Source organism: Sceloporus occidentalis, unplaced genomic scaffold (assembly GCF_023333645.1).
Source record: "Sceloporus occidentalis isolate IW3139 unplaced genomic scaffold, rSceOcc1.0.p SCAF_4, whole genome shotgun sequence".
NCBI lineage: Eukaryota > Metazoa > Chordata > Lepidosauria > Squamata > Phrynosomatidae > Sceloporus > Sceloporus occidentalis.
The window spans coordinates 144,504,868-144,528,847 of record NW_028316984.1 but is presented as its reverse complement, the minus strand read 5'-3'; the positions used below and the strand labels follow the sequence as shown (position 1 = coordinate 144,528,847).

Below are 23,980 nucleotides of genomic sequence, written 5' to 3'. Positions count from 1 at the left end.
TAGTAGTCAGACCCACTAAATGTGTCAAACAGCTGCTGAGCAACAGCAGTAGTAGACATGGTGACACTGGTGGAGGATCTCTCAGAGACAATGGTGGGTTACAGACTGCCCTCAAGCGGCCGTTTTCCCACCGCCGCCATTCACTGCAGAGAAAAGCCCCAGTGGCCAGACCGCGAGGCTTCCCGGCTCAGCGAAAAAGGAGCGCAAAAATGGCGCTCCCTTTCAAAACGCGGAAGTGGCACCGCGAAGGGTGAAGCGTGCCCTCACAGCGTCACTTCTGTGCGACACGTCTGGACGCTATGCGTCCAAGACGTCAAAATGGCGGCACCCATGTGGATGGGCACTGCCATTAAGGATGCGCTCCGCGCGTACTAGAAAGAAGGGCCGTGAGGAAGGTAAGACCCTTCCTAACCCTAATACGGCCCTTCCAAACCCTAGTACACGCGGAGAGCATACTTTATGGCGGTCTGTAACCCGCCAATAGCAGTGGCACCATAGCTAACACTAGTTAGTACTGTGCAGAAGAAGGCAATGGTAAACTATTCCTGAATCCTTTTACCATGAAAACCCTAAAATGAGAGAGTCCAAAATGAAACAAGAGATAGTGCCTATCCCAGGTCAGAAGGCACTGAACATGGTACTGGGGAAGAGCAGAAGACAAGTAGCAGTGTGGTGAGTGACTCAACTGGACTCAGTCTAAAAGGATATTCAGGTGCTGACTTTCTCAGAGATGAAATGAAAGTCTGGAGCTGCATGACACATATTGTAAAAACATGGTATCTGGAAGATATAAACACTGCAGTACTTGAGGTGAGTGAACTAAATTGGACAGGAGTGGGATGTTTTGAGTCAGATAACTACACGGTGTTTTATTCAGGAAATGAACATCTAAGAGGAAATGGGGTGGCATTAATAGTGATGATAGATTTAGCAAAAGCAGACACAGTACTGCTTGTTAATCTGTTGTGATGCTCATGTGTTCATTGTACAGTTGGCCCTCCCTTTACGCGGGGGATCCGTTCTGGACCCCCCCCCCCACGTAAAGCAAAAAGTGCATATGCTCAAGAATAGGGCTTGGGCTCGCTGCGGGTGCACACGCCATTGTTTCTATTGCCGGGCAGCTTCAGCTTAAGCTGACAGTCATCTATAATGAGCCCTTGTATGGCGCAGGCTCTCTGTATACTTGTTATATTATTTTAGAGATGTTTTAATTTTGTACATTGATGTTTTAGATTGTATGCCATGAGGCAGGTTTTTTTAATCATCTACTGTTATTTTATTGAATTTTGATTCCTATTATGTAAAGCACTGTGTAAATTTTACAGTGCTCTATAAATAAATGTTAATAATAATAATAACCACAACAACAACAACAGGAACATAATGCAAAGTCTGACCAAATAATATCAATAAGACTTTGGGGAAAGCCCATCAGTATATCCATAATCTAGGTTTATGGTCCAAAAACAGAGGCACAAGCTGAACAAACTGAAAATTTCTATGCTGGATTCTAGGAGGAAATTGATCACACATCCAAAACAGCACATGTTGGTAATCGCAGCAACTGGAAGACAAAAGTAGAAGACAGAGCAGAACCAATGTTCCAGAAAAATTTGGCCTAGGATCAGTAAATGAAGCAGGAAAGTATACATGGACATCACCTGATGGGCAATATAGAAATCAGACAGCCTACTTATGGTAATTGGAAGCAGAAGATGGAAAAGCTCCATTCTCTCTGCAAAAATAAGATCAAGAGCAGATTGTGGTATAAACCATGAACTGCCAAGGTCAAACATTAGAGCAAAGCTAAATAAGAACACCAAATCAATCACTTTCCCCAAATACCACCTAAAGATCATCCCTATAGAATTAAATCATAATGTAAAAAATAGGCTTGTCGGATCAAGCCTAATTGACCAGGAGCAAGGAGAACTCTGGGACATTATGAGAGAAGAAGAAGAAACCAAAAAGACACTCTCTGCAGCCAAAAAGAAAGAAAAGCCTCACTGGGCAACAGACAAAACTCTTCAAGCAGATAAGGACAAACAAGAAGCAAAAGTAAAAGGCGACAGAAATAGGGCCAGAACCCTGAACACAACTGTTCAATGACTTGTACGCAGGAACAAATAGAACTACTAAAGCAATCAATGAAGAGAAATAGAAGACCATAACAAAAAAGGAGCAACAAGAGACCTCTTCCAAAAGATCCAAGAAATCAAAGGGCAATTTAAATGAAGAGTGGTGACATTGAATACCAAAGTCAGGATTATACATTCCATTATATTTCCAGTTTCTATGTATGGGATGTGAAAACTGGACAGTGAAGAGAGCTGACAGGAAAAGAAACAACTCATTTGAAACGTAATCCTGGAGAAGAGTTCTAGATAGACAGCCAAAAAGACTAAAATAAATGGGTCCTAGAGAAAAATCAAACCTGAACTCTCCCTAGAATCCAAAATGACTAAACTTGCACTTTGGACACACCATGAAAAGATAAGACTCACTAGAAAAGACAATGCGTGGCAAGATAGAGGACTGTAGGAAAAGAGGAAGATCACATTACAGGTGCATAGACTCAGTCAAGAAAGCCACAGCTCTAAGTTTGCAAGACCTGGCAGGGCTGTTGATCACAGTGTGACTTGGAGATCTCTTATTCATATGGTCAACATAAGTTGACATCAACTTGATGACAGTTAGCAAAAGCATTGATATTCACTATTCAAGTTACATTGTTTGTTTGTTTGTTTTGTCTTCAGGCTGGAACCTTTCCATGTTACCCACTCTCTGTGAAGGTCATCCAGGCTCGACGCATATGTTCAAGAGACCTGTGTGAGTTGTCACCTTCCTTGCTCATTTTCCCTGGAGATTTTCTTTTCTACCTCAAAACCCCATTTTTGGAGAATGAAGAGTCAAAAAGTGTTCAATATTCTGTGATTTTGATTTATATCTCCTTTTAAGGTTTTGTTTGTTGGAAGCCTGGAGAAGTCTTGGGTAGAAGATTAAGAAATATGTATTTTTTCTCTCCTCAGAGAAGCCTATAAAATATTAATAATAAAAAAGATAACATTAAACATAAAAAAGGAGCTAACCGCTTCTATTAAAGTTCAAAAAAGGAGCTGACTCAGATAAAAGCTAGTTATAGAGATGAGAAAATCATTCAGTTTCCATTTCTTCTATATTTAAAATGTTAAAATCTCAATCCTGAATATGAAAAATATGGAATATTGGTAAATTCTTCTCAGAAATGAACTGAAACAAAATTATTGCTCATCCCTAGTATGTTTAAAAGCTCAACATGCATATTAAAGTTGATTTCTGTTTTCTTTTAGTGTCATCTTCTGATTGTTATGTGAGCCTTTGGCTACCATCAGCTTCAAACAAGCAAGTTGTGACTAAAACCATCTCAAATACTCCCAATCCTGTCTGGAATGAAAGCTTCCATTTTGTTATCCAATCTCAGAGCAAGGTAGACAGACTGTATTGTTGTTTCTGTACTGAAGAACTATAATGAATATTTCCTTTAAAATAGGTTTCAGTTTAGAGGACAGTTTTAGGATTTGAGGTATGTAGAAAAAGCAAGATCTGCTAAAGCAAACACCAGCATTTGGTACTTCAGGGTCACATTCAGACCTTGGGAACAAATACTTTTTGTACTACAATGCCGAGAAACCCTCAGTCAGTATGGTCATTAGGACTTATAGTTCAAAAAATACAATAAAAGTTGAACTGGGAAAAGTAGGACTCTTATCTAGCCAATAGTACTGTAGCTATAATACTGTACTGTACAAGAAGCAAGGTAAAGAGCACCAGCCTCTAGAATACCTTACTGAGCATTTATGAACAGCAAAACAGAGCGGGGGGGGGGGGGGGGGGAAGGAACAACAGATAAGCCAGCATCACCAGTTCCCCCCAGATTAAAACAAAACAAAACAAGTTTGGCCATCAAAATGGAAACTATAAGAAAAGAAGAGCTTGATGAAAGAAAACATCACCCTTGGATACCCTTCAGAGGAAAACTTTAGGTGGTCTCTAGAAAGTTCAAGATGTTTAGTTATGCAAGACTTACTTGACCTGGTTGTTTCATTTCATATGGGCATATTGTTTAGTTTAGAATTCTGCTCATGCTGAATGGTTCTTTCTTTCTTTCTTTCTTTCTTTCTTTCTTTCTTTCTTTCATTGAGTAGTAACCTATTCTCCATTCTTTCCATGTTATTTCTGTCTCTGGTAGCAAATATTCTTTTAAAGAATAAATACTCAGAAACACATCTACTTTGTTAACTGAAGTATACTTGTATATAAATTCTAGGCTTTCTCGGTTTAAAATAGTAGTAGTGACTGTACTTCTTTATTAATAACTTTGATCTCTTGTTGCCTGACCATACACTCTGATGTTGCTTAGCCACATAGATCCCAGTTGCCATTTACAAAATGTTGGAGGTTATGAGTTAGACATATAATGAGAACCTGTTGGAGAGCTTGGCCTAGTCAATGTTTTTTTTTCCTGCTAGGCTTGTCCACAGATAATGTATTTGTGAAATGGAGTGTGTGTGTGTGTGTGTGTATTTCTCTCACAAACTGTTCTTCTTTGGACTTAGAATGTGCTGGAATTGAAGCTTTATGATCAAGATGTGGTCACCAAAGATGACCTTCTCTTCACGGTTAACTATGATATTGCTAAAGTGAGGCCAGGGGAAACAATTCAGGAAAACTTCATTTTGAATGAGCAGGTGAGGATTGACAATATATATGCTGCTTTAAACATTAGTCTATCTAACCATCTTTTAAAATATACCCGTTTAATTGTCTGAGAGCTTATCTATACTGGCCAGAATTCTCTGGGCTGTTCCCAGAACATTTTGGCCCCAGAGCTGCCCCAGATTCACCCAGATTCATAATCCATAGTGATGCCAGGTGACTGTCTACATATATGTCCCCGCTGTGCCACAACATGGCTAGGCACCTCGTTGTGACCTCAGAAGGAGCGACTTGCACCAGTGGTACTAGCAACAGCTAGCACAGTGGGACACGTGTAAACAGCCATCTGATGTTGCTATGGAGTGCTCTGGCTTTTTCTGCAAAATTTACAGCAAAAGAGAAGTTTTATTAAGCTGGTTTAAGGGAGGGAAAGGGCAGATTCAGTACAGAACTGACCTTGCATCATGAGGACAGTCTGCACTGGAATCAGGGATTTGGACTTTGCAAATTGGCCAGCTGAGTGTGGCTAGGAACTGGGATTTAGCCGGGATGTAGTCACCCGGTGGCATCGGTGGCATTTTCCATGAGATAATACCTGACTGCATCCTGTAAGTAACTCTGTCTTGCCAGGGGTAAGTCTCTTTTTTGGGGGTTGGGATTAACACCATAGTTTATACTGAAACATAAACAGTATTTGGCCTAGCACAATTCATGAGCAAGTAAAGATTTGAAACCACTTCTGCAAGGCAAGCAAATTATGTACATAGGCAACATTTATTTTAATTTCAACTGCCTCCTAAAATAATTATCAGATGGGCAGCTCTGAAGGCCGTTTTCTTCAGCACATAGTCTTATTTCTAGTTTACTGGTTCAGTAAACTCTTAAACATTCCCAAGGGTTGTAGTAATGATTTACCAGCTGAATCCTTTGATAGCAAACTCAAAATGTGATAGTGTCTTTTTCATATGCATAGTGATGCCAGGTGGCTGTCTACATATATGTCCTCGCTGTGCTTGTGCTGTGCTTGGAACAAGAATAATCTGTCTCTAATGTATGCTGATTATTTTTAAGGATTAATGTTTTGTCAGTTTCTGCCTTTGCATTTTCTATACTGATGTGTTTAGTTTTTTATGATATTTTGGTTCCAGTGACTTTAAAGCTTCTCCTCTTTGGCTTGTACATATTAATATAGGTAAAACAAAACAAAAAAGCAATTTAATAATTTATTGTATGTTATTCAGATATATTAGGTTCTATTCAATTTTTCAAATCAAAATAAAGGATCGGATCTAGGGTTGCCATACGTCAGGACCTCCAAACCGGGACAAATGTAGGACAAAATTTTCAAATGTAGGACACAGTTTTTGTGTGTCCTACATTTGAATAGGAGCCTCGCTGAGGGGAAGCTTTCCCTCCCAGCCTGCGCCCCGGCCTCGCTGCAGCGGCGGCGGCGGCGGAGCCCAGGCGGGGAGGGAATCCTCCCTTCAGGGAGGCTTTCCCTCCCGGCCTGGGCCCCGGCCTCGCGGCAGTGGCAGCAGAGCCCAAGCGGGGAGGGAATCCTCCCCTCAGCCCGGGGGTGGGGGAAATCCCGGGGGTGGGGGCAAACCGGGGCGGGACCGTGTGGACCCACCCAAACCCAGGAAAGTCCCACCCACAGGTGGGATATGGCAACCCTAATCGGATCTAGAGGAAGTTAGTTAAACTTGTGTCCCATTGAAATTAAGCAAACAAATGAAATTAAAATGTGACTAGCTTTCTCTGGATCCAACCTATGGAATGTAATTCATCTGCTGTAGTCACCAAACTCACTAATGGGAAAAAGAAATACAAAAGATGTCCGTCTTTTTCAGTTTAAATATACATTGGTGAGATTTTTGGGGTTTGGGACCATAATTTCTCACCATCTCTACCCACATTTGACTTCTTTGGGAAATCACCATTGTTTGAATGGGAAAGCATTTTGAGACTAGCTGCTGAAAACAATCTAAATACCCTTTCTCATATTCTTAAAACCCATTTATAATGTTAAAGTAATCAGATTTTGAAGTAGTAGTCAGAGACTGGCATTGCCAGTGTGAGTTTCGTTCCAGTAAGGCAGAGTGTTCCTGATACTTATAAAGGCATTGTAGATCCTGCACTGGCAAGTGTTTGAACTAAATGGCCCTTGGGATCCCTTCCATCTCTATATGATTTTATGCTTCTCCAGATACAGCAGTGGAGTACAGTATTCAAGCCTTTGGTATAGAATGCACAGTTGAAGGGATGGGATCAGAGAGAAATGTATTCCATTAATGCCTCTGAGAAAGTGGGTCCAAATACACCAGGCTTACATTAAAATTGTTAGGAATGGATCCTAAGGGAAAATAACATAGGTATTTTCACCTTCCTTCTTAACATGTCCAGCAACACAAGACTCAGGATATTGTTCTAAATCTAGTATATAACATACAACTGTTTCTGTACCAGTAGTAGCCACTAGGTGTCAGACGCACAACAGCAGCTGAAGGCTGAGTATAAGAGAAGAGTGAGTAGCAGATGGAAAGTACATCCCTAGAAACCAACTTTCAGGGCTTCTGGAGACTGAGGTCCAAAATACACTGCAGAAATAATCCAGTTTGAGACCACTTTAAGTGCCCTGGCTCAGTGCTAGGGAATCCTGGGAATTGTAGTTTATTGTGGCACTAAAGTTATCTGACAGAGAAGGCTAAATGGCTCACAAAACCGTTGTTGCCAGAATTCTCTAGTATTAAGCCAAGGCAGTTAAAGCAGCCTCAAACTGCCATATGCCAGAAAAGACTCACAAGCAGACTAGTTGTTCACTTCACATAGAATGCTGTCTGACAGCATATCTGTAGGATCAATACAGTGCCAGTAATTTCTAGGGAGTGACAGTAAGGTGTCTATTGATTGTGGCCCATAGTACTGACCCTGTAGTCAGAAACAACTTGAAGGCACAAACAACAAAATAGGATTGGGGTGTAGAAACAAAACAAAACAAAAATGGCAGGGAAAGTATCAGCCTTGTTTATGACAAAATGGGTAGCAAAAAGCAAGAAAACCCCACCTTTGAAGATGCCAGCCACAGATGGAGGCAAAACATCAGGAAACGTCAGGAATAAATGCTCCCAGAACATGGCCACACATAGCCCGAAAAACCTGAAAGCTATGAATGCTGGCCGTGAAATCCTTTGATTTCACACAAGAAAACTAAATGTTTTCCCTTTAATCTCATTGCAACATATTGCTTAGGGCCAGAGGAACCTAACTGTATATGAGTTAGGCCCTCAACAGACTGGCAAAATATGCCGGCCTGAGGGCAGAGTGATGATGACCCACCACCCGCCCTCAAGCCAGTGTCATGCCGCCCAACCAACCACATGTCAGGCAGCGTCACACCACATCTTTGGTACAGAATGTAGCCGGTGAAAGAAGCCGCTGCCAGGCTGGGGGCATGGTGTGTGGTTGCCACGTTCCCAACCCAGGCCTTCCAGTGTGCTGAGTGGCAGTGTGCTGAGCCCCTTAGATAATCAGTCTATGGCTAGCCCAAGATTATCTACTCTGATTGGTAGCATCACTCCTTGCTACCTCAGGCAGTAGAATAGGAGGAACAGGGGACAGCACATTGTGTTCCCCTGAAGGGAATTCTAGAAAGCCTCACCAACTCTCACAGACTGCAGGAGGACAGCAACTAGTGGAGCTATTTGGAGCAGCTGTGTGTCCAATACTTCACTCTTGAGTTGGTACAAATAATTTTTGGGGACTCCTCAACTCTTAGAAAGGTGCCAAGCATTTGAGTTTTGCTGGCTTTCAGAGAGCTTGCTCACTGTATGTCTTTGAGCAGAGCTTGGAATATTTCTTTTAAGAAAAGTGACGAGAACAACGTGCTGAATTTGCTCATACCTTAATAGTGGCATGGAAATGCCTAGTAATTCCAAAGCTTTGTCTTACAATAAGATATTTGAGGAGAAGTGGTAGTGGTGAAGGGATGGCGATAGGGGTGGACTTGCCTTCATATGGGGTCTTTTCTAGGCCTACTTGGAGATGACAAGGATTGAAAGTGGGACTTCCGCTTTCAAAGTGTGTACTCTTTTGCCAAGCTATGGCCTTTCCATCAAGTAAGTACACATTACAGTTTTGTGGCTTGGCCATTTGATAGTCTCAAAGTAACTGTTATTGTAATATAAACATTCAGGGAAATGGTCACTTGAACTGCACTAGATAGGTTGATTTTGTTCTAAGTTTCTGAGAAGTTGTCTTTGGCTATTTTCCCACTATCTATTTCTCCTCTGGGAACAATAAGACATCCCTGGTCATATGATAATACTCATTCTAATTATATTTCTGTTTACTAACACTTATGCAACTGTAACAATACTTTCTAATGTAACTTTGATTTGGAAGTACTTGACCAAGTTGATAGACAGAATTGCCTAGTGAAAAAAAAGAGGATAATAAATCTAGCAGCATCATTTGTCATGCTAGCTATTCAAAGGGATGTTTGCTCTGACATTGCTCAGGGAACACTACTTGGGTGGTTTGGGAGTAAAACTGCAATCTAAGCACCATCATTTCTTTGTCATTATTCCCTCTTTAGGGACCAGAAAGTCTAGAAGTAGAATTCAAGATGGAAAGCACGTGAGTGAATTGTTCTAATCATGACAATTACTAGAAAGGATGATCTTATGAAGAAGGAATAAATCAGCAGCAGTGTTCTTCCAACCTGTTAATATATCAGTTTGGTCTATCTATGTGGAGAACATGTGAGCCTCTAAATATTGATGTCTGGGGTTGATGGTTGTTACAGTCCAGCAGCATCTGGAAGACAACATGTTCCCCACCCCTGATGTATATGTTGCCAGTGTCAGTTCTATGTGTATGCCTCTGTATGTATACTTAATGTATGCATTTATTCTGTTTTAGAACTCCTCCAGTTGCTCTCTGAAGCAAAGCTTAGAAATACGTTTAAAATAATATAACTTTATGTAAGACTTTTGGGCATAATGACAGAGCATAGTTATTTTTGAAAACAACCTAATGATGGGTAACATCAGTAATATATTTTAAACATAACAGATAATATCTGCTTGTTACTGTTTCTCACTACTTAAGGGATAATTTTTTTGGTGCTATTCAAGTTTTTTTTTTCAAAATGTGGGCTATTTTCTTACATTTTAGATGGATTTTTCAGATCTCTTCTGAGATCCTGAGGGCATGAGATAGGACCTTCTTGATGGTTGCCTCCAGACAATGGAACTCTTTTCTTACTTGCTGTTTTTCTGTTGCAAGGCAAATACGTTTTTAAAAAATTATTGAGATAGACTTTTGACAACTAAATGTTTTTAAAGGGCAATTCATCATTTTTAACTCAATGCTTTAAATGTTATTAGTAATTTAATTCTATTTTAATGTTGAACTTTTGTATTTTAGTTTGTAAGTTGCCTTGAATCAGTGATCCAAAACAAACTGCTAAAATAATCTAGTTTGAGATCACTTTAATCGCCCTGGCTCCGTGCTAGGGAATTCTGGGAATTGTAGTTTATTATGGCACCAGAGCTTTCTGACAGAGAAGCTAAATGTCTCAAAAACTACAGTTCCCAGAATTCCATAGCATTGAGCCAGAGCAGTTAAAGTGGTCTCAAACTGGATTATTTCTGCAGTGTGTTTTGGACCTTAGTTTTAGAGAGAGAGTAAGATATAAATAAAGCTGTGACGTTGTTGAACCAAAAATGAACACAAAGATACAGAATAAGCAATGGAAAAACTGTAATTAAATAAATGCTTAAATCTTCCTGCAATGTTGGGAGTAATGATTTGGGGGGGTGGATTTGTAATGAATTCCAAAACAAATTACTCTTGAAAAGTAACTTTCCAATTACTTCTCTACAGTGCATATAGATCTCCCATGTTAGTGAGCCTTTCAGTGATAACTTGTTTTCAGCTGAGAGGCTCAGAAACTGTGCTGGCATAGAATACTGTAGTAGTGAACAGTAATTGTCTGTTCTCCCAGAGGATTTATAAATATAGTTGAATACTGAATGAATGTCTGGGAAGCTTAATTCCAAATTAGGTTCTGTTAAAAATATGTATTTTATTGCTGAATGGTTTCATTTTCCCTCCAGATGTTGTGGTTTGGAGCAAATAATTACAAATGGCATCCTAATGGTAAGGTCCACATTCAACGTATTTTGTTCAGTATAATTCCTATATGAGCTTAAATACTGTAGTTGCAAAAGAGATACAGAGATAAAGATTTTAAACATTCGCCGATCTTTATCAGATATTCAAGACTGTCATTGAAATTAATTTTTTTCTGAAAAATTATCCTATATTGTAGAATCAGAGCAAATACTTCAGAAAACTTTTGGTCCAATGTCTAGGGGCTAAAATAGCCATATGGAGATCAGATTTTTAAACTTCTGTTCCATGTCTCAAAAATGGAAACTATCCACATCACAGGAAAAGAATGTTGATTGAAAACAATTTTGCTACATTTATGTCCATGTAGAGTCTTTTTTAAAAAAAAAGAAAAGTAGGCCTAAATGTTGACATGGACTGACATTGACTCATTCTTTAAAAGCACAAGAAGAATAAAGCTGGATCATACAAAAGAAGTTATCTACTCCAGCATTCTGTTCTCACATGTGTCAATATCTATTGGCAGCTCCCAAGCAGGATATGAGAGTAAAAAAAAAATCAATTCATATGCCCTAGAAACTGAAATTGAGAGGCATATTGTCTCTGATCTTCGAACTTTATTTGTAACTCATCTGGTGAGAAACGACATTAGTCAAACAGATATAATTTTTAATGACCAGAGTTGGTTGTAAAAAATGTCAGGCTACATTCCAATTTACAATATATAGATCTTTGAAATTGGTGGTCCAGTAAGATCAGAATAGAGATATGAAATGTTTTAGCCTACAAACAGTTCCCATAAAGCAGGAATGGCAACCAGGGGCTCTTTAGATAGGTTAATTCTAATTAACCCAAGCCAGCATGCCCATTGGGTTAGGAATGATGGAAACTGTTGTTCAACATCTGAAAATCACAAATTACCCTGTCCTGCTATAAACTCCCTTTTAACTTTTCTTTGTTTCTTTCACAGTCTCGTGAGGTTTCCTGTTTGGAAGTTCAGATAGACAAAGGGAAAAATGAGGAATGTTTGAAAAGTGAGTCTGAATGCTAAGTTTATTAAATGCATCCAAATAAAAATCTTCTTTGACTAAACTCATATTATATTACATGTTGCTTCCAAATTTCCATTGTCATGAAAGCTTGCAGCTGAATAATGCAAAAGTCCAACATCTATTTCTCTGTATACAGAGAGACAAATATCATGGAAAATTCCTTCAGACAGTCTGAATTTGACATTATTATGGCTTGGCAGAGACTTTGCGTTAGCTAAATGAATAGTTTAGCCAAAGATGTCACCATGAGGAATATATTATAGAAAGATCTCAAGTAAAAACCATAGAACATTAGAGGAAAGCTCATTTAAAAGCTACTGTTTAAAAATATCCAAAGCCTGATTTTGTTTTTCTGTATTTAGAAACACAGCAACTGATAACTATTAAGTTGTGTCAACACTTTATTTTAAAATACACACAATCCAGATTCAAGAACTTGCTGTATATGTGGGTGTATAACCAGGGTACAAACAATTCTGGAAGGTAGTAATCTGTATCATCCATATTCTCACCCTCCCATGCTACAGTAAAATAGAAGAATAGTAAAGTTTGCCTCACTACTTGTAGGCTAGCTCAAGATGTTTCGCTGCCTGAGGCAGTGAGACAAAACCTCCCACTCACTACAAGTGAAGGTGCATCATGCTGAAAACCAGGCAAATTATTCTGAAGAAGAACATACAACTAGCACATCTTCCCATTTCTAACAGTGAAAATGCAAAAATGATAAATTGATGAGAATTCATTAGCCTTTCATGGCACCCATAAGTAGCCTTAGGCATCTGTCTAATGGTAGGGCAGTCTCTGCTCCTTAACAGGAGAGAGGTAAAGAGATGCAATGACAGTTCCACTTAAAGTGAATGCCTGTGCATACGGTTTACAGATGTTCTGTCCAGAGCTTGGAAATTTACTAAGTAATATGTTTTGTTACTTCTTTTTTTATTATTAAAAGAAACCATCATTGTTTGGGGAGTCATTCCATTACTTCTTATTTTCTGTTATCTTTTTTTAACCTTAAAAATGCCTTAGAAATCATACGGGAATGACACAAAGCTTGCAACATTTCATGCAAAAAGCAGCTAAAAATACCATTTTGAATTAAAATTTAAAAATAAATAGAAAATAGAAAACTTTACTAATTACACTCAAGAGGGGTAACTGGTTACATTAGTTTTCAAATGTAACTTTATTATGCCATCATTGCTCCCAAAAGTTATACATAACTTTAATTAGTAACTTGTTGCTTTCATGTTCTGGCTATCCAGATATACACGTGCCTGTCACCTCACTCAGCTCATTCACATATGAGCATAGCAAGAGAAGATTATACTTGCTTGAGGCACTGGTAACTGTGAGCAAAGACTACACATGAATAGAGCACCTCATGTGATGAGTGTCTTAACACACAATGGAGTACATATGATGATGATGTAGATGATAATGATCTATCATTAATTTACACATACACACCATTTACAAAATTATATATAAGAAAATAACACATAAGGAATGCTGACATGGCCAGGTGCTTTACCCATTGCCATTAGCATGTTGTTTCAGCATGCTTACCATATTAAGCAGTTAGCCTATGTTCTTTCAGCCCCTGAAGCAGAAAATCCAGCTGGTGCCCCATATAGTGCTAATGTTTGTCTATCTATCTATGTGCATATTATTTAAATTAGATGTTTCACAATTTGATTACTTTTTAATGCTGCCTGAGACAAGCTGCCTCAGTTTGTGTAATGGGAGTTTTAATGTCCACTTGAATGTTTACATCCACATGAGTATCTGTCACCATGGCTGTGGCCTTGGATCATGTGATAAAACTCCCATGTGTGAAAGATCTGCAGTGTGATTATGAAAATTACTGGTGTCAGGAACAGATCTGGTTTTTTCAAGCTTCCTCCATGTTGTCCCACATGCTTTCATTATCTTATAGGCAGGGATAAGGGAAACAGCGTGCCCACATTTTGACATGCCTTTCCCCTTTCCTTGCTCTTGCTTGACTGACTGGTAGTCAGCACTGCCTTATGGAACCTTCAATTACACTTTGCCATCATCTTAGAATAACATGTGTGATGAAGTGCTGTAAAGCAGGATACTGGGGGAGAAGAAGCTATTTCAAGCAAATGAACAGTGGAGGAGAAGAGTTCCGATTTCTTTCCCATTCACCCACTTGATGAAATGCTTTACTCCTTGATTGTCTCAGAACCTTATGGAGGAGAAAGTCAGTTGAGGAAAAGGACTGAGGATGCAAACGTGGTGGGTTCAGCACATATCACTTCTTCACCTTAGGCCTGAGACAGACAGTCCGAAAGGGGCGTGGCGGCGGCAATACTAGGGTTAGGGATTGTGCACCAACTGCACAGTCCCTAACCCTCGTATGGAGTGGTAGCATACTAATGGCGGCATCCCGTGTATACAGGTGCCACCATTGTGATGTAAGTACTGTGCAGCATCCGCATGGCACTGCATGTCACTTACGTTGGGTTCTTTTTACTCTGGAGGGAAACCACACTTTTTGGCAGCTGCGGCTTACCTCCAGAGGGAAATAAGCCGCCGGCAAGCCACCCTTTTGGGGGCAGTTGGTCCCGAGCCTTAAATTGATCATCTGACCTGCCATTTTAGACATTTAGGACATTTTAAACTACCCATAATTGGATACACAGGGCATACTGACTCCACAGGTCTGCCTTTTGAATCTATAGATAGTTTCACCCATATATAAAGGAAAAGGAGAGAGAGAGGTTTGTCTGTTGCACTTAAGAATCCATTCATCTGGACATGTGATAGAACTGAATACTTTGCCCCCTAGAGCATAAAAATATTGAACTTCGGGTAGATGACTCATTTGAAGAAACACAGAAAATCACCCAGGATGCAGACACCTTCCAATTCCACTATGCAAAGAACTGGGAGCCAAAGTTGAAAGCCAAATTGAAGGTAATACCTTATGTATAGATGACAGATTTCCATCATTGCACAACAGAATCTGGATTAAATTACTAAGGGGTTCTACAGAGGTACATGTGAAGAAAAAGGTAGGACTGAGCTGTGCTTTTCTTGTTCTCTCATCTTGTAAGGGCCAAAGTAAATGTGATGGGGAAATCATACTGTATTTGTTGTTGGTTTGTTTTTTTTACTGCCTTTTTCACATGAGAAGCAAGGGATAGAAGAGGTCATTAATGTTGGTATCATTTACCAGTGTGGTAAATCATTCATGGTGTCACCTCCCTTTGGCCTCCCCCTATACCACACCAAACAGAATCCTTGTAATGTTTTTTGCACTAATGTTACTCATAAATCATAATTCTCATATATCACTGAATGTAATGGAAATAGCTGTGACATAAACAACTAACAAAATTAAATGTATATCATTAAATTACAATATCATACACAAAGCCTAAATGTATTTACATGTACCTAGTTTCATGTGGTTAAAGTGAAAATTTGATAAGATGTGATGCTTTTAAAGAATATTTTAAAAGAATCACATTTTTAAAAAATGAAGCCTCTCTTTTCTCCTCCCACTGAGCCTGACCCCACTCACCCCATCTCTTTTGCTGAGCTCCAGTGTTTTAAAGAGATGTAGGCAAACACCACATCCCATTTCTGGCAAAAGGCAGATGTTTGGTGACCAGTAATGTCATATGCCCCCTTAGGGTGTCACCTGCTGTGGTCTGAACCCCCTGCACCCCCTAATGATACCCCTAGGTAAGAGACATTTTAATATGAAAAGTGTGCATGAATAAAGCTCACCCCCTTCTTCCCTACCCTTCTTCCCCTGTTTCTTACTGCCTTCTACCATATCAAGCATTATTGTATTTCTAGTCAGTCATGTCTTCTCATGATATGGCCAAAGTATGACAATCTTAGTTGAGTCATCTTGGCTTCTAGGGAGAGTCCAGAGTTGATTTGCAGTAGGGCAATTTTATTTGTCTTTTTAGTAGTTCAAGATATCCACAGGATTCTTCTCCAGCACCAAATTTCAAATGAGTTGATATTCTTCCGATCAGCTTTCATTATTGTCCAGCTTTTACAATCTTACATAGAAACTGGAAAATACTATGGCATGGACTATAATAATAATAATTTGTTTTATTTATATTTGTTTTATTTATATACCGCTATTCCAAAGATCATAGCGGTGAACAGCAAATAAGCTAATTAGCAAGTAAGCTAATTAGCTTACTTGCTAATAACTTTAGTCTTCAGTGATCAGGATCTTGTGTAATTCCTTCATAGCTGCCTTTGCAAGTCTTAGGCCCGGTACAGATGGGACTATTGGGCGTCCTCGTCATGTGCTAGTGGTTGGCCGAGGGTGCTCCACCCACATGTGTCTCAACCCTAGCATATGACGAGGGCGTAACAATGGCAGCGCCCTGTACAGATGGGCGCCGCCATTGTTATGTGCAGGATGCCTAGCATCTGCACATCGCGGTGCCATTATGATGTTGTGAGTGCGCCATTGGTGCACTGCAGCATCATAATTGTGCTGCAAGAAGAACCTGCTTTTTGTGGGTTCTTTTTGCTCTGCAGGGAAGTCCCACAGTCTGGAGGCTGTGGATTCCCCGCGGAGCAAAAATAGGCGCTGGCAGAACACCCTTTTGGGCGGTCTGCACCGGGCCTTAGTCTTTTTCTGATTTCTTGATTGCAGTCTCCATTCCGATTAATGACTGAGGCAAGTTATGGAAAATCTTGAACCATTTTTTAATGTGAAATGCAACTTGCATGACTTTGGGTCAAAACAGACTGGCTCAAAGGGGTAGCATGATGGCACTTCTGAAAGAGCAGGGTAAGTCCTGTGGCAACCACATGCTACAGCCCCACTCTGGCTTTTTCCAGTGCAAAAAGAGGCAGCAAAATGCTGCTTCTTTTTGTGTCGGAAAAAGGGTAGCTTTTCTGCCGTGGCAGTGCCTTTCCAGTGCTCTTGTGGCATGCAGGGGCTAAACATGGTGCCACTGGAGTGCTGAAAAGCTGCTCCCATGTGGGCAGCTGAGTGGCATAATGCTGGCTTCAGGGCGGCATTGGGGCATGCGGTGTGCATACATCATAGCCCCACGCCACTGGAAAGCCAGCGTCTGTACTGGCCCTTTGTCCACATAGGCAGATTTTAGAAGCAAAATGTTTTTATTTACTTACTGTATATCCAGCCTTTCTTCCAGCATGGAAAAAGGGTAATATCTGGTGTGTCATCCTCCTCTCCATAGCCCTTATAGCTAGTACAAAAATGTTTTCAGTCAATCTGCAATACCATATTCTACTATCAAGAGCTGATTTCAAGTTGCACTTCAGCTACTTTGCACAAAACACTGTCATTCATTTGCACCCCTAGTTGTAAAGTAGAAAGAAATCAATTCACTTCACAGGAATGAGCATGCTGAGAGAGAAGTCATTTCAGAATAACTTGTCCTTAGGAGTCATGATTCTCCCATTTGAAAGAAGGAATTAAAATGTATTCTTTTCAGGACAGCAAAAGCAGCGTTGGGGGCAACGGCAGCTGATTTCATCAGATCAGTCAATCTACTCCAGGTTTTGAATGCCTTTGAAAGTGATATCCAAGATGACAATTAGGATGATGATTTTGATATTTATTTCTTACTTGCCTCTCCCCATGCATCAAGGTGGGGAAACAATAAGAGATTAACAAATACACAACACCCGAAACACAACATCAATTAAAAAGACACATCAATTTAAAAGAACAAATAAGACACATACATGCAAAAACAATCCACATTTAAAATACATAATTTAAAATCATTTGGATAGGCCTGCCAGAAGAGACCAGTCTTTAGTGCTGTTTGAAATTCAGACAGTGTATTCAGCTGTCAAATCTCTTCCAGCAGGTCATTCCACAGACAAAGTGGCTGAAGAAAAAGTCCTCTGGTTTATAGATACTAAACCTATGGGCTCAGAGCAGGGGGAAAATAATTCAGCAGTCTGGATTATTCCTTTGAAGTCTGAAAGAAATCCTGGAGTGGATTCTTCACCTCACTGATACAGATGTCACAAGACACCATTGGTTAGGTGCCACATAGAGTCCTATACTTAGATTTTGTCTTTTCTGTGGTGATGCTCAGCCATGAGAAAGATTTTTTTGGCTTGATTTTTTTTTGTTATATCCTTCCTTTCCCTCCAAAGATGTAATATTATATAAAATAAATTAAGAGCAATCCTCTGTATTGGGCATCATGTATGAACAGTTTGCAAAGAGTGCCATCTTGCTGCCAGTGCAAGATTTGAATGGTAAAATGTGTATGTAATACTGAGAACTAGGAAGTTTCCCCCTGTTAATCAAATTGTGTATGTTATTGACCTCAGCCCCTTTTCATACATTGACTGAATTTTGTACATTTAAATTCTCGCAATCCATTCTATTTCAGAGTAATTTTTTTGAGGGAAAAATGTTCAGAGATAATTCTGCTTGTCCTGATGTGTTGCTGAAAACCCTTCCTTTGGACAAGGAGACAAATGTTGCCTTATCTCTCACAGAGGTAAATGGTTTCATATTTGTATTAATAAAACAGATTTATTAAATCAGGCAGAAGGGAAGAAGTTATTGGCTTGTAAAGGACTTTAATCGTTTTTCATTTAAGAGGAGATTTTGTAACTCCATTGTTCCTTGAAAGGATTAACATAATTGTGTGCAATTTGACAAGAGGATTACGTACTGGAAGCACCTCCTTCCTTCCTTCCTACCGCCTTACCTTAGACAGTAAACTGTATCTTCCCTGCACATTCCATCATGCCTCTTCTTTGTGTCTCAACTAAAACACTTTTCTAATAAAAGAAAAGCCTGTCATTTTGGCTTGTGAGACAATGGACCAGTTTTCTAGATTTTGGGAAATTGTGGTAAAAGAGATCAAATATATTTACAATTTTAAAAAGAAAAATAAAGCTCTGGATGAATAGCTGTATATCATGTTACACTATTTTACTGAATGTATATCCTGCCTTTCTCCCAAGATGGGATTTATATTTCTACCAACGTGCATTTATATTGCACCTTAACATAGCTCATCTTAATATTTTCATGTTCAGAGTGAAGAACTGGAGCTGCAGCTCAGGGTTAAAGACTGGTAAGAAATACATATCTGTTCAGCTGAATTTTTCTGTTTTAATATGTTTCTGATTGATGTTACTTTTTAAAAGTGTTTGTGTTGCCAACTTGCTAGTGAGCTTCCTGTTAATGAGTGGTATTCAAATGCTGTAAATGTATAAAATATAACTCTGAAATTTGGGGAAGTGCTCTACCTTTGTTTAGCAAAAGTGAATGAACAAAAATGTTCTTAACTTTAAGAAAACTCACTCTTGGAACAAATATTGCTCATGCCAACTCCCTTACTCAGAAACAACAACTGCCGCTCCTCCTATTGCTGATCCTCTCCCTCATTTTTTAATCTCCTACCTTGCTCCAAAAATTGGGACTCAAGGCATCTTACAGTTTAAAAACACAATACTGCTAAAACATACCAAAAAGTGAACATTAAAATGAGATTAAACTATTGACAACATTAAAATGATTTAAAATAACTTTTTAAAAGAGAAAATACTCTTAAAAGATAAAAGAAATCAAATTCTTTTTTAAAAAAAGCCAGTTTTAAAAGACTGCCAGTATAGAAAGCACTTTGCCTCATGACAGAAGGACAGAAAGTTGTGAACTAGGAAAACTCCTAGGAAAGGAGTTTTACAGTCTAGGGGCAACCACCAAGAAGGTCTTCTCCTGTGTCCCTACCAGCCATACTTGTAACAGTGGTGGGACTGAGAGAAGGCCCTCTCCTGATGATCAGGGCTCAGGCAGGTTCACATAGGAATATACAGTCTGCCTGATAGCCTGTACCTTAGGTATATAGGGCTTTATAAGTCACTATAAAGATGCACTACTACAATAATATCAACTGAAGATGCAGAGTTAATTATTTTTTTCCCTTCAAGATGTGTTTCTATGAGTACACTGCCAAGCAACTTTCATGTGCTGTACTGGTTTTGCTTGTTTAAAAATCTCATCACACAACAATCATGAAAATGAATGTCATTTCTACTCATTGTGCCCACAAGGGAAGCTGTTGCATGTGTGAAATGCAAACTAGGGTGGTATAGCTGCCTCCCACATGCAAAATGCCCTACATGATAACTGAATCTCCAGATAATTTGCCAGGAGGATTATTACAGTGGTGTGAGAGGCTTGCTGCCCAGTTGGGGTCATCTTCAGTCCACTTTGCTTTCATAGAATCATAGCATTGGAAGAGATCACAAGGACCATCCAGTCCAACCTCCTTGCCATGCAGGAGCGCAGAACCAAAGCACCCGTGATAATGGCCATCCAGCCTCTGTTTCAAAACCTCCAAAGAAGGAAACCCCACCCCACTCCATCCCACTTTCTTCTGCTTAATATTTTTTTGAAAAATATTCAAAAATGACTTAAAAACATGCTTTTGGTGTGTCAAGAAATTATGTTGAGATTTCTGGGCTGAGACTTCAGCGCTGTGAAGTCAAAGGCTTTCATGGTCAGCATCCATGGTTTTTGTGGGTTTTTCGGGCTATGTGGCCACATTCTAGAAAAATTTTTTCCTGACGTTTTGCCAGCATCTGTGGCTGGCATCTTCAGAAAATTGAAGATGCCAGCCACAGATGCTGGCGAAACATCAGGAAGAAAATTTTCTAGTACATGGCCATATAGCCCGAAAAACCCACAAAAAACCAAAAAGACTTCAGCACTTCGGGCAGTTCAGGACTTATTGTGTGCAAAATTTACACATGGTTGTTTAGCACAGAAAACAGCATTTTCTGCATGGAAAACCATATTTCCATGCAGAAACTGAAAACTAGAAAACCGTGCAAAACCAGGGGTATTTTGTGGTGGCTAAAAGTAATATTCTATATAATGAATATAAATTCACATACATGTAATTGAGAAAAAGACCCAAAGGTGAACTCAGAAGGAAGGTGGGGCCTCAGCTAGAAATGCTGAAGAAGAGTTTTTCAACAGGATGGATTAAAAGGACAAGATGACATTTTTGAAGGATGTCTCTGATGCCTGGTGCTTTACTTTAAGTCAAAATAATTGATGATAAACATGGTAGAAGGCTGTACAGGACTGTACAAAGTTGGTACGAGAGGGGCTATAGAGAAACATAAACTGACAAGAAAAAGATGAAATGTAGTAGAAGGGTTCCTAATGCATAATTAACTGAGTTTTAATACATGCTTGTTTCTGTCCAGTGATTGAAGGAATTTTTATATGTTTGAATTTTCTGTATCCAGTGAGAATTGCCAAAAGTAGTTCTTTGTGTATAAAAAGTAGAACTACCTATAAAAAGTAGAACGTTGCTCAATTCTGGGCTTCAGAATTTATTTTGGAATGTTATTTCCATTCTGGGGACTTGCTAGCAATAAACTGTTGTTTTCTTATATATCTGGGTCTTCTCCAGTTCTGTTTCTGCCCTGCCTAAGAACCAAATAGAAGGGGAATTCAGTTGTTTACTGATTTTTCCGCTACAGCTTTATCCCAGGATAAAGGATATTTACCCCAGCATTGGGCTTGATCCTTCAGATCTGTGTCTAGTCTGGTAGGATTGAGCCGGATCTTGCCCTGGGAGTTTTGGCCTGAACTAGGTGGCATGAGGCTGGGGGAAACCCAGGCCTTTTGACCGATGGTGACAATCCCTGAGACCATGGTTTTTTGTTTCACCCCACAAGCTGAATACTGTGCCCATATGCAGATGGACAAATCTCTCTCTCTCTCTGTCTGTTCCAGCTTGGGAGATTTGGACGTGCGTTTGCAGTGTGATCTCTGTGGGGCTGAGCAAGACTTCCTTTGCAAGAGGAAAAAGGTGGTTGCCGGGGCACTAGAAAAGCTCTTGGGACAGAAGCTACGAAGTCATGAGGTGTGTGGGCTTCCTTTCCAGACCAAAAGTGGGATTTGTATGAAGGGGGACATTCAAGAAAAATGGAGAGCATTACAAAATAAAAGCTGAAAAGACTATTAGAAATGTAAATTCATGCCTTTTAGTTGTGCTGAAAATGGAGGACATTTTGGAATTCCTCCTGGACAGAAGGCTGAAATGTAAGACATTTCCTGGGAAAGGAGCATATTAGTCACCCTGGACTTGTTATAATAAATGTTTTCGTGGTACTTGGACCCTTGAATTTTAACCTTTTCTTCCTTGAGAAATGTCTAAAGCAACCTAAGACAGTTACAGCCTACTAAAACAGAATATAGGACTGGGCACTTATCTATTCCCTTGCCTCTTGATTCTTGCTCCAGGTCCCAGTGATAGCTGTCATGGCAACAGGCGGCGGTGCCAGGGCCATGTCAGCATTGTATGGCCACCTGTCTGCACTGCAGAAGCTGAACCTCTTAGACTGTATTACATACCTGAGTGGATCCTCTGGCTCAACATGGTAAGTGAATGAGCATTGTAACAACTTGTTCACTGACAGAACGTCAAACTCTTGTAATCTTTCTGATTAAAAATAGTTAATAAATTGTATATACATACACACACCCTTGTACACACACAGAGTTAGGCATCCTGAAACTCCAAACAAAAGAATAAAGTGGTTGGTTTTACTTACTATACCACCTTTCTCCCAGTACGTGACCTAAGGCAGAAGTTTACAACAGAAGTTAAAATAAAACAGAGCTAAAGCAAACTATAAAGCTTAAAAACCATTACACAAAGTGCTTGGGATGCCACACCTTTCCAGGTTTGGTATGTAGAGAGATCTTGTAGCACCTTTGAGACTAACTGAAAGAAAGAAGTTGGCAGCATGAGCTTTCCTAGACCTCAGGCCCTATACAGACAGGCCAAAATAAAGCTGCTTTGGGCCACTTTGGAGGTATGCTGTTTAAATGATGCATGCGTCCTAAGAGTCCAGAAGTCACGCCAAAGCCACAATCCAGTCCTAAGGACTGCAGCACAGCTTTGGTGCAGTTTGTGGACTCTTAGAACGCAAACATCATTTAAACAGCATACCTCCAAAGTGCCCTGAAGCAGCTTTATTTTGGTCTGTCTGTATGGGGCCTCAGTCTACTTCCTGAGATGCATTTAGTGGAGTGGACCTGAGGAAGCAGACTGAAGTCTAGGAAAGCTCATGTTGTGAACTTCTTTCTTTCAGTTAGTCGCAAAGGTTCTACAAGATCTTGCCACGTACTGATTCTACAGACTAACATAGCTACATCTTTGAATTCTATCCAGGCTTGGTTACCTTGGGAAGGTCATCAGAGGAATTTTATGGCATTTTATAACATTTGTATTTCATTTTAAAATAAATGTACAGGTTGAGCATACATAGGGGGCACAGCTTCTATGCACCAACAGGCACCCCAGCTTCCACATCAGAGTGCTAGACCAACAACCAACTACAAAATGCTGTTAGCTCACAGTGTCCAATATTTAGTTCTCCTACTGTAGCTGACACAAACTGCCATCACCATTAGTCAAAGTGGTAGTGGAGACTAGAAATGTAAAATGTCTGGAAAATTTGAAGCCATGAGGGAAAAATGGTTTTTTTCTGGGGGCTTTTCCAGGAAAAAATGGAAATTTTTGGAAAAATTGGGGAAAAAAGCAACATTAGCACTTTTTACAGATTGAAAGTGACTCTTGTTGCTTTAGGAACATAAAATGTGACTACATACAATTTGATTTAGCATAAAATTATCACAATTAGTATATTAAAATACTGTGTTTTCAAACTATTATTACAAACAGAAATTACTTTTATTTATTTATTTTTAAAATTTTATTTGTAACAAAGTGAGTTACAATCTTCTGAACTGTATATGGAGCAAACAAAAATAAATAAATAAAAAACAGAAGAAACCATTTACATTAGTAACAAAGAAAATTATTTATATTTTCTCTCCACAGTATCAAATAGACATAAAGCACCCATTCCCATAAAAAGATTTTTTTTGGGGGGGGTAGTACATGGAAGGGACGAGAGACTAAGATTCAGTGAATAGGCATGGAACTTAATCAGACCGATTTTCTCAGCTCTGGGCTGTGTCTGTGCTGCAGAAATACTCCAGTTTGGCACCACTTTAACTGTCATGGTTCAATGCTAGGGAATTCTGGGAACTGTAGTTTGTT

At 39.5% G+C, this 23,980-nt stretch overlaps 1 protein-coding gene across 1 annotated transcript in view; it reads left to right on the top strand.

The window, feature by feature from the left end:
- Nucleotides 1-589: 589 nt before the first annotated feature.
- Nucleotides 590-23,980, top strand: part of LOC149314782 (cytosolic phospholipase A2 delta-like) — a 37,622-nt gene continuing 14,231 nt past the window's right edge. The window contains exons 1-13 of the mRNA XM_089523149.1: nt 590-672; nt 1,893-2,058; nt 2,757-2,829; nt 3,330-3,466; nt 4,596-4,727; nt 9,290-9,330; nt 10,815-10,857; nt 11,801-11,864; nt 14,695-14,822; nt 18,269-18,379; nt 18,927-18,964; nt 21,643-21,772; nt 22,153-22,289. Of these exons, the coding sequence (XP_089379275.1) occupies nt 590-672; nt 1,893-2,058; nt 2,757-2,829; nt 3,330-3,466; nt 4,596-4,727; nt 9,290-9,330; nt 10,815-10,857; nt 11,801-11,864; nt 14,695-14,822; nt 18,269-18,379; nt 18,927-18,964; nt 21,643-21,772; nt 22,153-22,289 (1,283 nt within the window). The remainder of the gene's footprint in view (nt 673-1,892; nt 2,059-2,756; nt 2,830-3,329; nt 3,467-4,595; nt 4,728-9,289; nt 9,331-10,814; nt 10,858-11,800; nt 11,865-14,694; nt 14,823-18,268; nt 18,380-18,926; nt 18,965-21,642; nt 21,773-22,152; nt 22,290-23,980) is intronic.